The sequence below is a fragment of the Bos indicus genome, chromosome 4 (genome assembly GCF_029378745.1).
Source record: "Bos indicus isolate NIAB-ARS_2022 breed Sahiwal x Tharparkar chromosome 4, NIAB-ARS_B.indTharparkar_mat_pri_1.0, whole genome shotgun sequence".
NCBI lineage: Eukaryota > Metazoa > Chordata > Mammalia > Artiodactyla > Bovidae > Bos > Bos indicus.
In genome coordinates this window covers 117,068,292-117,085,110 of record NC_091763.1, presented here as the reverse complement: position 1 = coordinate 117,085,110, position 16,819 = coordinate 117,068,292, and the positions used below count along the sequence as shown (strand labels likewise).

The following is a 16,819-nucleotide window of genomic DNA, read 5'->3' as shown; positions in this document are numbered from 1 at the left end:
TGCCTGGAGAACCCCATGGACGGAGGAGCCTGGCTGGATTCAGTCCGTGGGGCCGCACAGAGTCGGGCACGACTGAGCGTGCACACGCACACACTGCCACCTGCAAGGAGTGGGGGTGTGGGTGGAGATGGGGGCCGTCTCCTGGGCCCCGAGGGTGGCCTGGGCACACCTGGGCAGCAGGCACCCGCGTTGCCACCTGCGCTCGGGGAGGCAGGGCCTGTCCAGAGAGAGGTGACCAGAGCGGAACTGCTGCCCTGGGCCCTGGAGGAGAAACAGTCTCTGCCCCCTACATTTAATGACCAGAGTCAGTGGTCCTCAGGCGGGGCCGCCAGACCAGCAGCACCTGGGAAGTGGTGGAAACAAACTGAATCTGAGACTCTGGGCGTGGCTGAGGCACCTAACTGGTCTAACTGGTGCCCCAGTTGGGGAACCACCAAACTAAGTGAGCCAAGCGGTTCTGGTGGGCAGACCATCTGGTGACACAGCCGTGTTCCATATGATCGTCTCTGCCTCCATTTCTGCTCTCCCTAGATGTTCTCTGAGTTAATAAGTGAACTGGTAAGCAGATAAGGTTCTAAAGAATAAAGAGAAACCGGGTCACAGTTAAAGGAGAGGAAAAAATAGCATTTGAACTGTGGAAAATTCTTAAAGAGATGGGAATACCAGACCACCTGACCTGCCTCTTGAGAAACCTGTATGCAGGTCAGGAAGCAACAGTTAGAACTGGACATTGGACAACAGACTTCTTCCAAATCGGGAAAGGAGTACACCAAGGCTGTATATTGTCACCCTGCTTATTTAACTTATATGCAGAGTACATCATGAGAAACGCTGGGCTGGATGAAGCATAAGCTAGAATCAAGATTGCTGGGAGACATATGAATAACCTCAGATATGCAGATGACATCACCCTTATGGCAGAAAGTGAAGAAGAACTAAAGAGCCTCTTGATGAAAGTGAAAGAGGAGAGTGAAAAAGTTGGCTTAAAACTCAACATTCAGAAAACTAACATCATGGCGTCTGGTCCCATCACTACATGGCAAATAGATGGGGAAACAATGGAAACAGTGGCAGACTTTATTCTGGGGGGTTCCAAAATCACTGCAGATGGTGACTGCAGCCATGAAATTAAAAGACACTTGCTTCTTGGAAGAAAGGTTATGACAAACCTAGACAGCATATTCAAAAGCAGAGACATTACTTTGCCAACAAAGGTCCATCTAGTCAAGGCTATGGTTTTTCCAGTGGTCTTGTATGGATGTGAGAGTTGGACCATAAAGAAAGCTGAGCACCGAAGAATTGATGCTTTTGAACTGTGGTTGGAGAAGACTCCTGAGAGTCCCTTGGACTGCAAGGAGATCCAACCAGTCCATCCTAAAGGAAATCAGTCCTGAATATTCATTGGAAGGACTGATGCTGAAGCTGAAACTCCAATACTTTGGCCACCTGATGGGAAGAACTGACTCACTGGAAAAGACCTTGATGTTGGGAAAGACTGAAGGTGGGAGGAGAAGGGGATGACAGAGGATGAGATGGTTGCATGGCATCACTGAGTCAATGGACATGAGTTTGAGCAAGCTCCGGGAGTTGGGGATGGACAGGGAGGCCTGACATGCTGCAGTCCATGGGGCTGCAAATAGTTGGACACGACTGAACGACTGAACTGAGCCGAACTGAATCTAAGAACGTGAGATGGAGCTGGGCTGTGAGAGACACCAGAGTTGATCCAATGTCGAGATGCAGTGAGACACAGAAGCATTTTGATAATCACAGAAGATAGAAAATCATGCTTCGAGGGCTGGACAAATTGTGTTTTAAAAAGAACGTGAAATGAAATGATTAACAGGATGCAAAGGTTCTTGGAAGAAATGCCACTGATTTTCTTTATTCTAAAGCACTTTATCTGCCCATAAATACTGTCATTCATTCAAAGAGCATTTACTTAGGGCTCAGCGTGGACACGGGTCCAGATGCTGGCAGGCAGAGGCCCAAAGCCTGGTTGTAGGGGAGCTCCCTGTTTGTGGGGAGACAGAGAACCCCCAAATTTCAGTACGGGGTGAGGACTGCCCTGATAGGAGGAGCCATGTGGGAGCCGCAGTTGCTGAAACAGCACAGCTTGGCCGAGAAAATTCCACAGCCTCCTCACGAATCTCCAGCCAGATGGGCCTTCAAGTCAGAACACAGCGACCCCTCCTGCCGAGCAGTGTATGAATTTTTTATTAGCCCATTTGTTTCCCGTCAAATATTAATAGAACAGCGTCTCCCGTGCAGGGACTAATGTGCCGTGTCGCTTCTCGGTATTCCGAGTTCTGGCAGAGGTTCTGACAGTCACGCGGCAGCGAAGGCCAGGGAGGCGAAAGGCCTGCTGATCCAGCGAAATCAAGGGCCTGCGACTGATGCTGGCGTTTCCAGGGAGGGTCGGCCCCTGCGTGAGGCTGGAGCGAAAAATCCTTTGAGAGGACAGTTTTAAAACAAGGAAGATGGTAACAGAAAGCATCACTGAACAAACGGAAACGACATCAAATGACAAATGCTGCTGTGATCAAGTATATGGCTCCACACCTGACCCTGGGAGCAGCCTCTTAATTGCACAAAAATCTCTGCAGGCAGAATAAGGAGGATGTGACGGTAAGATAAGTTGCTATCTGATGTAGCGTCCATGATTTCACTTCCTTTCTTTAACAAGCCTACTTATTTGTTTTGTCTGTGCTGAGTCTTGGCTGCTGCACGGCTTTCTTCAGCTGTCGCGCGTGGCAGCTACTCTTTAGCTGATACACGGGCTTCTCGCTGCAGCGTCTTCTCTTGGTGCAGAGCACGGGCTCTAGGGACCTCAGGAGCTGCGGCACACACACTCACAGCTGTGACCTGCAGGCTCTAGGACACAGGCTCCACACTTGTGGCTCTCACACGCAGGCTCTGATGCTCCCCGGCACGTGGGAGTGGGATCTTCCCGGACCAGCCATCGAACCTGTATCCCCTGCACTGGCAGGTGGATTCTTTACCACAAAGCCACCAGGGAGGCCCCAGAATTTCGCTTTCAACATAGGAAGAGACCACATGACCTTTCCTTTCCATCTGAGGTGTTGGCCGCACTGCAGGGCTGGCTGCTAAGATGAGGAGGAAAGCATGGGCTATTCTCCTGCTCTAAGTCTGCCAAACACGACTCAGTCCCTGCATATCTAGGGACAGGGTCTTCAGAATGATCTCGCTTCCCTTTAAACACAAACCACAACCATGGAGAACATGTGTTCTTCACCAGAAGTTTATCTTTCTGGCATCCACGACCAGATTCCCAGGATTCTAAAGCATGAGGCATTTTGATGGATGAGAATCTGGAAACCTGTGATCAGCAGTAACGTTGAGAACCCCCTTTCCAAAGCATCAGTAGAATAAAGAAGCAGCATTTCTCCAGACTGGACCTTCCATATTTCTGCAGTCACCATGCAGAGCTTCTTGCCCTCATGGATAACAAAACCACACCCCGATCTGATACCACAAACGCAACGGCTGTCTGGCTGCGCCAAGCCCCTTGAATGGCTCCCTGAGATGAGGTCATGTGAATGTTTTGGTGGCCAGTTCACTACTTAATACATGAGGTAAACGGAGCGAGGTCTCACTCTGCGGGCATTAGACAGCATTGGGCATTTCTAATTCATCCCCCAAACACCTTCGAATAAAGTTGGAAATCAAATTCAGATGAAACACGTATCTTCCCACAGTCATTCATATAAAGAAAGAAGATTAGAAATATGTTAGTCAGATGGCAGGTTCAGGGATGGAGGTGGGGGGCAGCATCTTTGATTTGAAAATGACACAGGGCTTTCCTGATAGCTCAGCGGTAAAGAATCCACTTGCAATGCAGGGGGCGCAAGTTCAACCCCAGGTCTGGGAAGATCCCCCGTGCCTCGGAGCAACTAAGCTCGGGTACTACGATTCCTGAGCCTGTGCTCCAGAGCCTGGGAACCGCAACTGCTGAGCTGACATGCTGCAACTCCCAAAGCCCCTGTGCCTAGAGCCCATGCTCTGCAACAAGAGAAGCCAGCACGATGAGAAGCCTGTGCGTTACAACTCGTGACAAGTGGAGAAAGCCTGTGCAGCAATGAAGACCCAGCACGGCCAAAATAGACAAACGAAATTACTAAAAAAAATAAAGAAAATGACACGGACCTTCCTTTCCAGGTCTCAAGAAGGGCCTTCCTGCCTTGCTCACACTTCCGAATCACCTGAGGAGGTTTAAAACCCCCCAAACCCAGGCCACACCCCCACTGGAAAAAACCAGGAAGGGGAGAGTTACAGAAATGGTCCTGTGTGGGCCACCTGAGAGGGCAGGCACCAAGTGGAACACGGCAGATGCGAGAGCTCTGGAACAAGGACACGCGCGGCGGTCAGGTGTCAGGAATCTTGTGTTGGAGCCTCGCTTCTACCCCTAAGTAAAAAGCAACAACCGGCAAGTCAGGTGGTGGTGATGTCGGTGGTGAAACTGCAGGTGTTGGTGGAGGAGATCGAGGTGGTGATGATGAGGCAGAGGCAGAGGTCCTGCTGGGGGTGTTGATGGTGGGGGTGGGGGTGAAAATAGAAAGAAAAGTGAAAGTGAAAGTCGCTCAGTTGTGTCCCACTCTTTGGGACCCCATGGACGATGCAGTCCCTGGAATTCTCCAGGCCAGAATACTGGAGTGGGTGGCCTTTCCCTTCTCCAGGAGATCTTCCCAACCCAGGGATCGAACCCAGGTCTCCCGCATTGCAGGCGGATTCTTTACCAGCTGAGCCACCAGGGAGGAGGTGGCGGTTAACTGTTGATGGGGGTGGTGCTCAGGTCCTCAGGAACAAAGGCCCTGTTTTTCTGTGATGTTTCCGTTGCTCTGATGACCTCTGATCCTTATAAAGGCTTGCTCTGGATCCAGTGTGCCAGTCTCCCAGGGAGCCCACACTTCTTACTGACCCGGCAGAAGGACGCGGCATTTCCTCTCGAGGTTGGAAGGGGGCGCATCACGGGTGGAGAGGGTGCAGGAGGAGCCTGGAGGCAGCAGGTGAGGGGCGGGGGTGCCCTGAGAGTGCCAGCCTCCGGGAACGTGCACAGCTGGAAGCAGTGAGCCGCACACACACCCGTGTGCTAGGTCTTTACAGAGTCCCGAGAGGAAAAAGAGGCGGCAGGAGCCCACGCAGGCAACACACGTCTGCACCTGCGCGTCTGTATCCATATCCCAGCGCCATGTACGTAAGGCAAGCACGCACACCGCCGTACGTTTAACCAGCGTCGACCGGGGAGAGGCTGCTCACAGCACATTTTCGGCGTTTTAAAGGCCTAAGGGGTGGGGCCGGGCAGGGGGCAGAGAGTGAAACGGACAAGGACAGGTAAACGAGAGCTCCTGCCCTTGACCGACGATGGCTAGCCCCGCGCCAGGCACATCTAGGTCTTGGTGCTGGACCGTAAGGTGAATAAACGGAGGAGAAACAACAGAAGCGAGAGGTGGGGGGCGGGGAGAGCCCGCCTGGCCCAGGACCATCGGGCACCGGGCACTAGCCTCCCTTCTCAGGCTCTGTGATCAGCCCCGCGGCCACCAGACGCAGGACGGGCACCCTGGCCACCGGCTGGATGGCATCTGACGGAGTGTTTGCAGGAGGAGACAAAAACACACACACACCAGCGCAGTCCGACGCCAGTTCAAAATGACCCTGTCGGGGCTCTGGTACGTCTTCATTCAACACCCAGCTCAACGGACCCGCAAGGAAACCAGCAAAAGGCAGCTGCGCTTGCTTCATCAGCGCAGCCGGGCTTCCCTGTGAAATTGCAGAAACCGCGGGCCCTGCCACAGGTGCACTTCCTGGAGAGGAGGGATCACTGTGCCCTGAGTAACAAGGGCGCGCCCCATCCCTGGGCCCCGTGCCCACCCCCATTCCCGGTTCTCTGTGGGGAACCCTTTCCCATGGAGGCCCTGGCTCTGCTCTGGCTGTGAGCGCAGGGCTACCTCGCCCTCCGCGGCACTCATCACCTGTTCCCCTGGCCGCCACCCTGCACGCGGCTACTGAATTGGAGCTGCCGTGGCGCCTGGACCCCGTCACCTGATGGAGGGGCCGTCATGGGCCCACCAGAGTGCCTGGCACATGCGGAAGGCAGTAGGTTTTGCCAGGGCAAGGACTGGGGAGCCCAGAAGTCAGCCCCCCCGGAACCCTGCAGGGGAGTGGGGCTGGCTGAGGAGCCACAGCAGAGGGTGAGGAGTGCGCGGGATGAAGGGGAGACAGCTGACATGGGAAACGTTTGCTTCCTCCCCTTGAAGGGCCCTGACCCGTCTGCAGGAAGTGGCCCCTGGCCTTTCTGGGCTCTCCGCATCTCCCTGTGGAGGCTGCGTGGAGGGACGGGTGGTCCTGCCTGGCTTGAGTCCCAGGGCACATTTCAGGCTTTGTGTGGAGTCAGCTGTCGACTCTTTGTGACCCCATGGGCTGCAGCCCGCCAGGCTCCTCTGCCCATGGGATCCTCCAGACAAGAATCCTGCAGTGGGTACCATTTCCTTCTCCAGGGGAATCCCCAACCCAGGGATGGAACCCGCGTCTCCTGCATGGGCAGGCGGATTCTTTACCACTAGCACCACCAGGGAAGCTGCAGACCCTGTCCGTAACCTCTGGGTTCTTGGCCCTGCCTCTGTGGAACAGCAGAGGGGCACTCATGGCGGGGCTGTGTGAGGCCCCAGGGGACCCAGCCACATCTGTGAGACATACACCCTGGCTCCTGAGAGAAGGGCAGAGGGAAGGACAAGTGTGGAACTAACACGCAACCAGACTGGGCCACACCCGACCCAGGAGCCGACCTGCACGTTCCTCCTGGTCCAGATGATCTCTTTTGTGTCCCCAAGTGGCCAAATCCTGCCTGTTTCCACCCCTCTTCCTCCCCTGATTTCCCAGTCTTGTAGCAAAATTCTGAACAGAACTGATGCCTATCTTGCGGTACTTAACTTCTGACTATCCTTGCCTAGATTGTTGAGGGCATTACGTAGGTTCCCTTCCTTTTTCCATCCCTCCACAAAGTAAGTGTCTTCCTTTTACCTTCTTTAGATTTAGTGCCTCTAGTGTTGAAAGAAACCAGACTAGGTCACCCCAAAATATGCCTTTTTGACAATTATTTTGAGCTGAAGGCAATTAGGAGGGAGCAAACTCAGCAAAGCCCCCCTGCTTCTGCCTCAAGGCAGGAAATAGTTTCCTCTTCCCGGAGGCAGACTCTCACTGGCCCAGAGATGCACCGGGGAGCCTGAGGGCCCATCTTCCCCACGGGGCCCTCTGGTTTATGTACCACCTGCAGCTGCTACCCTGGGAACCCTGAACCTGCTTCCTGGTCCTGGTAACTCTACGAGTTTACTGCTCCTGGTGGACGATGCTGTAAAAGCTGCACTGTGAGTCGATGCTTTGAGCGGCTTCGGGTTGAGATGTTTTCCCACGCTGTGTGCAGGGCACGTGTGAATAAACTGTGCTTCCCTCTTGTTAATCTGTCTTGCTGTGAGGGTCCCAGCTGCAAGCCCAGGACGGGTAAATGGTGGTCTCTACAGCGTCCTGTACTGAGAAGGCAGAACGTCAGCAAGGGCCAAGTATCTGTCAAGTTTTGCTTCCAGGACAACCAAAGAAATCCGTATCTACAAGGATCCTATTGAAACAGGACTTTACTGGCTAATTTTAAACTTAATTTGCCCATTCAGCAAACCCAGCTCACACCACGTGCCGGGCCCAGCCCAGAACTGGAGCTTCAGCTTCACACGTGTGTGCATGGTTAGTCATTTCAGTCGTGTCTGACTCTTTGTGACCCCCTGGACTGTACCCCACCAGGCTCCTCTGTCCATGGGGATTCTCCAGGCAAGAATACTAGAGTGGGTTGCCATGCCCTCCTCCAGGGGATCTTCCTGACCCAGGGATCGAATCTGCATCTCCTCCATTGGCAGATAGATTCTTCACTTCTGGGCCCCCAGGAAAGCCCAGTTTCGGATATCATTTAGAGATAGATAGAGGATTTATCTGAGACCTGCAAAGAGCAAGTGAGGCCGCTGAGTATCTTCCTGTGCAATGCCCGGCTTGCCTTGTGATGGCCTGGGCAGCCCTGCTGGGGTGGACATCTCACATGGATTTCTGTCTGGTGGGTCAGAGAGCCCCAAGGTTACAGTCAGGGCCCTGGGGGATCTGTAACCCTCAAGCTTGACCTTATATTTCTTGTCAGACTGTCCACACACACCGAGCTTCTCAACTGTCTCTGGACTGGTTCTAATGCCCCACTGGTTAATTAGTGAGTTAAATAAAACCTCTGACACCTGCTCGTTTACCTTCTCTGAGAATCACAACCTGACCAGTTGAAGGGGAGATGTTGGACCGGCAGTCAGAAATGGCCCTGAAGTTCTGAGGGCAGGGCGGAGGGCCAGTGGCCAGCAGGCAGGACTCCGGCACGAGACGGGAGAGCCGCCTGTGCTGTGTGCTCTGTCTGGTCCTCACGACACCCACAGGAATGAACCCTCGATTCTTAACATGCATCCCCGTCTTGCAGATGAGGAACCGGAACAAAGCAGGAACTCGCCCCGGAGCTCGGAACCGGGATCTGGACCCGGGCGGCAGCATGTGAACCTTCACTCGGAACCAGTGGTTCTCAGTCTTGTCCTGGGGCGTCTTCAATGGTCATGCTGGCATCCAGTGGGGAGGGGCGGGGATATGCCTGAAGTCTCTGTGATGCAGAAGGCAGCCCCCACCGCAAAGGGTCCTCAGGCGCTGAATGCCGGGGAGAGAAAGCCTCAGACCTGGCGGGGGGCGGCGGGGGGCGCCTCGTCCAGGCCCTGCTCTCACACAGCCCCTCTCACGCCTGCAGTCCTCACTTGCTTCTAATGCTTCCTTCAAGGCCAATCCCTCCTCTGCATAATAACCTCCATATTTTATTCACGCTAAATTCTCAGCCTAATGGACGCAAATAATAAATGCTTGCTAAACGGCTGCTCACATTTACTGCGTGATTTCTGACAGATCCGCGCTCACTTTGAAAAATCCCAAGACTGTGATGGGGAAGGAGACGAGAAAGCACGACATGAACACACCGCAGGTTACAGGGCACTGGGAAAGCATCGCCGTGTTGAGCTCGGGAAGCTGCAGAGCAGAGGCCCCGAGGCCCGCATCCCGGCAGCCCTGATGGAGGCTAATTTTTCACTGTCCTTGAAGCTAATCAAGCCTGCAGAAACAGCATCACCAAATGGACTAAACGAGATTTTCAATTAACTCAAACAGATGGCTTAAATTTTCCAGGTGACTTTCCATATTAATTCAGAGAGAGTGGTGGACCAGGCCCCAGGCGGCCTGACAGGGATGGCACTGCAGGAAGACAGCAAAGCACACGGATCTCGGGAGAGAAGACGAAGCAATGATTGCAGTGTTTCTCCTATCCCGGCAAGAATGCATGCGCGCACGCTAAGCCGCTTCAGTCGTGCCCGACTCTCTGCGACCCCATGGACTGTAGCCCGCCAGGCTCCTCTGTCCAGAGGCTTCTCCAGGCAAGAATACCGGAGTGGGTCCTGTCAAGAATAGCATCGCCCAGGTTGATTCCACTCTGGGACACACTGAGGGCCCGATCTCCCAGGAGGGGCCGTCCGAGACTGAGGCCTTGGGACCCGCTGCACGAGTAGGGTGGCCACTCCAGGGCTGGGACGGACAGACAGCTGGGAGGGACAGGCAGAGGGGAGCCCTGGGCTGGGTCTGTCCTCCTGAGGACCAGTGATTTTACACACGCCTAGAGATGGGAGAGCCGAAAGAACCTCAGTGTGTCCTGCAGTGGCCGTGGGCAGATGGGTTCTACCAGGGACAGCAATGAAGCCTCCACGGGAGACGCCCACATCGTTACGGACCAGCAGCTCCAAGCGTCCGTGTGTCCAGCCCTGAGCTGGGCCTGCGCAGGAGCCAGAGTGGCTGAGGCCACTGCACCCGCCCTTCTGGAAGCTGCCAGGGGCTACTAGTAATGCAGAATTCTGTAAGTGAATAGGGAGGATCCAGGCTACCGTTATGGCAAAATGTGGGCTGGGTATTTGCTGAGCCTCCGGATGGATCATTCTCGGCTTAACTGGGCCCGTGGACAGGCCTGCAGCATCGATGAGTGAGTAGAAGCTGGGGCCAGCCCAGTCCCCTTCCCTTTCTGGGTCTCCCATCAATACTCTCAACAGAGTGGGGTTTAACATCGCTATTAGTAAACTCCGGAAGTATAACCAGTCCCCAGGCCACTTGGACTCTGGGACAAGATGAAACTGAAATCCAGACCCCTTCAGTCAGACTCTACTCAGCTTTCTTGATTGGAATATAAAATCCACCTGAGCCAGTCGTTACTAACAACAGGATGGATGCCGTTGTCAATATGTCCCACCAACTGCATGGTTGTTATGCCACCTGGGAGCTTTGGCTTTGCTGGAGCATGACTTCCCGCTTGGTCCCCAGGCCTGGTAAAGGGCAGCCATGCTCCAATGCGGCGCTCCCCGACCTTTTTTGGCACCAGGGCCAGTGTCGCAGTAGACAGGTTTTCCATGGACGGAGTGCAGGGATGGTTTTGGAATGATTCAAGGCCATTACATTTACTGAGTTCACTGGGGAGGCAGAGCTCGGGTGGTGCTGTGATGGTGTGTGGCTGTAAGCGTAGACAGAGGTTCTCCCAATTGCCCGCCACTCACCTCCCATGGTGCATCCCAGTTCCTAACAGGAACAGGACGGCTCTGTGGCCTGGGGGCTGGGGACCCCTGCTCTAAAGTGAGGCTCTGAAAATGGGGTCCCATGCACAGTAGGTCCAATTACCTGGACGTCTTGGAAAGGTGCATCTGTTCATCTGAAGGGTGAACCCCAAAGTCCTCCACGTGCAGGCCAGGTGCCCCCACTGGACACGTGTGGTTGACCATCCCCTCTGCCCCCCTGAAGCCCAGCCTCTGGGGGGCAGGATCTGAGCCTGACGTGAGGTAAGACATCACAGCGGCTTTGACAGGTGTTCCTCTCTCAGAACACCAAGCCATAAAGCAGCCAGGAAAACGGTACAAAATGTGCCTTTTCCTTGGATGTTTAAATTGGCAACCTGAGCCCACAGAGACCACATAAGCAGACATGGATCTCACGGTTATTGTCGTCGCGTAATTGAACGAAGGATGCAAACCTCATCCTCGGGTCATCAGGCGGCGTCATCTCCAGGTCGTGCGTGGGTCCATTCAGGCCAATGACGTGCAGGGAGATGCTGGGGTTTTCACAGCCGGCCTGGGAGGAAAGGGGAGAGAGGTGTGAGAGCCACCTCCCACCTGGACCGGCCTGGGTGCTGAGTCTGCTGGGAGACACGAGAGGCTCAGTGTGGGGAGGACGAAGCCCTTCAGGGGGAGTGTCAGTAGATGGGGCGGGGATGGGGAGAGGCCACTCTCCTCTGTCCCCTCCCTGCACGAGTGCTGGCCGGCAGGGCAGAAGACTAGGCTGCTGGTCTGACTCTGGCTCCTCCGCCCCTGCAGACGGGGTGTCAGGGTGAGGGGGAAGGCAGACCCACACAGGGCAGGGCTCAGACGGGTCAGCAGTTTGTGGCTCCAATCTGAGTTCTGTTGGTCAGAACATGCTGACTTTCTACTAAAACAGGAAACTCCAGTCCCGAGCCACATGGGGTGTCATAATTCCAATCACAGACCTGTCCCAGAGCTCACGGTAAAGTCAGTTGGTTGCAGTTTTCTAGGTTTCAGGTCATCCCATCACTCCGAGGTTGGGGGGACTCCCATGAAAGGGTTCAGCAGGGAAACTGTTCCCTTTCTAGGCAATGTCTGGCTCCCAGCCTCCTGAACCGTGAGACACACACGTCCGCTGTTTAAGCAGCACGGTCTGTGGTGCTTGTTATGGAGCCCGAGCTGACTGATATACCTGGCGCTTCCTTCCTCTGGCCTGGGACCCTGGGACCCTTGCTTGGGCACCATTGCCCCTCGCTGCAAACTGCAGGCCGAGGTTCCTGTATCTCTGGACAGCAGGTGGCGTCAGCTCCCAGAGCCCTCCGGTGGCTGGGGAGCCGGGGCCAGGGCTGGTCGGCAGAGGCTGGACGGGTCCTTCTGGGGCAGCCCCGGGGGGAACCCGGGGACCCTGTCACCGGAGGGGCAGGCGGGGCCCCGGCCTCTCTCCAGCTGAGTGGGCGGCAGGCCCTGCCCCCACACTGGCACGATGCGGTTTACTAACAAAGCCAGGTGTGGCCATCCGTGCCTCCCTGCCCTCACCCCCTGCCATCCACCTGCAGCCTTGCTGTTCTGCTGGCTTTTTGTGGCAACACACGGGTCTGGGGAACAATTCAAAACAGTACAGGTCAGCACACGGCCAGGTGCAGAGCAGCCCAGAGCCAAGGGGACCCTCTGACCCCCCAGAACCTGCTAAAGGAGTTAGAGGACAGAGTGCCCCAGCGTGAGCAGTGTGAGTTTCTGTCACCACGGAGTCACAAGGGAGGTGATGTATATCGGTTGGGATTGAAGCTTGGACAAATGACTAACGGTAGTTCCGTCATTTAAAAAAAAGTAAACCTGCTGACAGATTCAGCTCCGCAAAGATGGGAATTTAATGCAGTGTAATGGGACACAATTAATCCCCCCTGTTTACTGCCTTGCTCGCAGCACGGGTGAGAGCCACGGCTCCACGAGGGGGTGGGGAGCCTATGAACGTATGCAGAGGCTGTCCCGGCGTGGCTTCCCGCCTACCTTGGGGTAGTGGTAGGGCTTTGCGGTGGGGTAGATGGAGCCGGTGTAGGTGGGCAGCTCCATGACCGGCACGCGTGAGTCATTGATGGTGGCGTAGGCGAGCCGTGTACCGTCCGGAGACCACCAGTGGGCAATGTGGGTCTTCAGGATCTCCTCTAAGGAAACAGACAAAGCAGAGACGTGTGAAGGCACGGGGGAGGGCACCCGGGAGCCCCCCGGGGACAAATGCCTCCTCACAGCCTCTGAGGAGGCCTCCCCGTGCCCGGGTGCACCGTCATTCTGGACATACCTGGGCTGACCACCGAACCCCAGCACAGCAAACCCAGTCAATCAAGGCCCGACCGAGCAGAGGCGAACCATCCAAAAAGCACTCTCCTTTTTTTGCACAATTTGAGCACGATGAGCCTATGAGGTCCTTTCTGAGTTGACTTACTATTGCTGTGTGTGGGTTATTACTTTAAGGGGATCAGAAAACCAAAATGAGAGGAGATCCATTCGTCTCAAGCAGGGAGCCCCCAGCAGGACCAAGTGAGGACATAACTGTTTGGAGCTTGAATCCCAGGAAATCAATGAGCACGGGACTCCAAGGGCTCAGGCCCGCACTGAGGCCCCAGGCACACGGCCGTGTGGGAGGCGCTGCTCAGAGCCCGGCGGGCCCTTCACCCTGACGGAAGGAGGCGATCGCATTCCCTGCGGCAGAGACCCAGAATGGCCCCCTCTCCAGGGAGACCGAGATGGAAACAGCGACGGGCCCAGCCTCCACCGGGCACTCCCACGGCTCCTCCTCGTCACGGAGTCTGGGTTAACTAGTGAGCTCACTGGGGAGGAGTCCCATAGGATCTGACGTCTGTTCCGGAAAGCATGATCCCACCTTGCCTTCTGAACAAGCCGAGAGAGGGCACCTCCCAGGGGCCACTCATCAGAGCGCTGGGGTTGGAGAAGCACCTCGGGGCTAAACAGCTCTGAGGCTGGGGTCCTCCTTGGACACCGTGTGTGTGTTTTATTAATGAATTCCCCTGGATTCGTTTTTAAAATAATGGTCAGCACAGCTCTACAACCCCCCAGCGTGAGTCCCATTCCAAGGTCATTATTTGGGGTAGACCACAAACTGGCTCTGAGAGCCCGCAGGGACAGAAAGGCAGTCGAACAGCTGAAGTCACACAGAGGAAGCAGAATGAGGGACTCAGACTCCGGGGGATGGCTAGAGTGAGAATAAGGACGAGGGAGGTGGCGCTGGAGGCGGGGCCACAGGGGAGCCCGCGGCGCGGTGCGGGGCGGGGGACCTGCCGGCTGCAGGATGGAGATGGGGTGGGCTAGGGGGTCAGGGCCCTGCTGCAGGGACCACAAGGGCGTCCCGCAGCCCCGTTTAGGGGCCCTGCAGCTCCTGCTCCCCCTGGGGGGCTGGCCAATGGGCAGTCCGTCCCTCCATCGTGGGCTCCACCAGCCTGTGGGCTCAGTGGGAGGAACCGAAACGTCCTGCTGGACCTGCCACAGCAGAGCTAAAAGGGACTCCCTTCATGAAGCGCCGGCCTCCCTGAAATAACTCTTCCTGTGCCCCCGACCCCCCACCCTGGGGGCTTCCCTCCTGGTCTCCAGCAGCCTGCAGAGACCCCGACCCCTGTGACTCAGGAGCAGTGCCAGACAGCAGCGTCTTGTCTCCCAGGAAGTGCCCGGCACGCCTGAGTCCCATCACCAGACGCACCCCAGGCCTGCGGTGCGGCGGGTCCGTGAAGGATGCCTAAGGGGCCCCCGTCCTGGGCTCTGCCCCTGTCCTGCCATCCACCGGGGGGGCCCCCGAATGAGCTCCCCACTGTCAGTGGAGGGGCACACGGCTGCCTCTAACACCCCGACCCTGCCGGCACTCTGCCCTTGCGGCACCCCAAGAAATGACTCAGAAGCATTGCCAGAGCCGATAAAACACCCAAAGGTCTGCTGAGGCAAAAAAAAAAAAAAAAAAAAAGTGCAGCCAGCGAGCTCTCCAGGGCTTGTAATTTTCCAGTGTCTTCAGCAGCCAGCAAAGTGACTTTCAGGTGTGGGTTTGGGAGGAGGTGACGCAGAGATGACTCTCTGCAGAACCACCTGACTTGTCTGGCTGGTGTGATGGACTCCAGCAGACGGGCTGCTGGGGAAAACAGGCACCACTTGCAGTGGTTTGTGGGAGACCCTGCTCCACCACACCAATGCTGGGGGCTGGGGAGGTGAGCACGTCAGGGCGGGACAAGGGAGTACAGGGGAGTCAGCGGGAGCAAGCAGAATGCATGGGGCAGGGGGTGGGGACAGGCAAGCATCATCCACCTGAAATCAGGGGCTTGAGCCTGACCGCAGCGCTCACAGCCTGTTCCTCCAGAAAATACCAGCGGAACAGTGGCGGGTGCCAGTAAGGTGCCTAAATAGAAGCGTCACCCAGGACCAGACTGGCAGCACAGACCTGCAGACACGCAACTCGTCTGCGGCTTCTCTGACCCCGAGCGACTGACTCCCTGCGAGAGAAGGGGCAGAATCAGCAGCCTGCAGGGTCCGGCCCCACTTCACCCCCAGACGGGCCCGGGGCTTGGTGAGGGGCACGGAGCGTGGGAGGGCACACCGCTAGCTTCTCATCCGTCCGTCATGCCTCCACCTCGTTTCCAGAACTTGCCTTCAGACACGAAGGAAACACTGCTGCTGCGGTCTGGCCAGCACAGGGCAGGGGGTCCCACGTGCGAGGACGAGAGCCAGATCGGGGAGAAAGGAGCCCCCAGGCTGGGCTGAGAAGCACTATTCCTGCCCCGTCCATTAGCAGATGCCGAGTCCATCACTGAGCTCAATGCACTGCTCAGAGCACACGATGCAGAGGACCACAGGCTTCAGAGGAGAGATGTGCTGGTCAGAGGGCGGCTTGGAAACCAGAGTGCTCAGGAGTGACAAGGGCCTGCTGTCTATGTTGGCAAATACTCAACATCCCACAGCGAGACGATCGCTAACGAAAGAGAAATGCCTCCATGCCAAAGGCAGGCCATACACAAAGGGCAGCTTTGGTTTATTCTCTCCAAACGCTCTTAAACACATCGTTCCTGGGTGTTTTTATTTTCCTGTGAGTTAGTTGCTTCTTAAAGAGATAATTAAGTATAATGAACTACGGGGAAAAGGACCAGGCAGATGAAACCGTGACATTTCCCCGTTCATTACGAACATCCCCATTCTGCAAATGTTTTCTTCAGGCTTCTAGCTTAATGATGCAGTTGGTTTAAATGCCATGAACCAAAAGTAGCCTATGCGCAGAGTTTTGCAGGGAAAAAAACTAGTTCATCAACTAAATTACTTGCATGAGCCCTTGCCTTGGAACAACAGGAGGAACTGCCTTCTGAAGTACAGATAACTTGTGACAACGAGAGGGTACAGTTTTCCTTCACTGCCCTGACCTGTTCCGGGACCTTCTTGGAATCAAGCAAGAAGGATGTATCTCTGGACATTCACTTGAAGAGGAAGAAATTTCCATCCATGCAGCTTCAGCTCACAGCTTCATCTGGGCCCACTCCCCTAGGTCTTGTCACCGCATCTTAAAGAAGCGAATATTGTCACTCAGGTTGCACAAATATGGGCAGGTCCAAGAGGACAAAGTCCCTTTAGGGCTCAAGGTGATAAAGGCCGGTCCCTCCAAGATGAGGAATTCTCCAATTTTCCAGATTGTTTTTCAGATGGAGGACAAGGAGAGGCCACCACGGTCATTGCATAATTCTTGCTGGGTGTGCTTTCGAACTGTGATGCTGGAGAAGATTCTTCAGAGTCTCTCGGACCAGTCAATCCTAAAGGAAATCAGTCCTGAATATTCATGGGAAGGACTGATGCTGAAGCTCCAACCCTATGGTTACCTGATGCAAAGATCTGACTCACTGGAAAAGACTCTGATGCTGGGAAAGATGGAGGGAAGGACGTTGAAGGCAAAAGGAGAAGGGGACGACAGAGCATGAGATGGTTGGATGGCATCAGTGACTCAATGGACATGAGTTTGAGCAGCTCCAGGAGTTGGTGAGGGACAGAGAAGCCCGGGCTGCTGCAGTCCATGGGGTCAAAAAGAGTCGGACATGACTGAACGACTGAACAGCAACAACAGTCCCTTAAGGAGGTGCTCAGGGAAGCATGTGGGAATAGCGTGT

The 16,819-nt window shown here is 55.4% G+C and overlaps 1 protein-coding gene across 4 annotated transcripts in view; it reads right to left on the bottom strand.

Annotated features, from left to right (window-relative positions):
- Nucleotides 1-16,819, bottom strand: part of DPP6 (dipeptidyl peptidase like 6) — a 960,318-nt gene that overhangs the window by 82,858 nt on the left and 860,641 nt on the right. For all 4 annotated transcript variants that reach the window (XR_011566384.1, XM_070788461.1, XM_070788459.1 and 1 more), the window contains exons 9-10: nucleotides 12,687-12,841; nucleotides 11,135-11,232 (exon numbers count right to left, since the gene is read on the bottom strand). Coding sequence is in view for 3 of the 4 variants with exons in the window: in XM_070788461.1 (XP_070644562.1) it covers nucleotides 11,135-11,232; nucleotides 12,687-12,841 (253 nt within the window). In the remaining variant the exon portion in view is untranslated. The remainder of the gene's footprint in view (nucleotides 1-11,134; nucleotides 11,233-12,686; nucleotides 12,842-16,819) is intronic.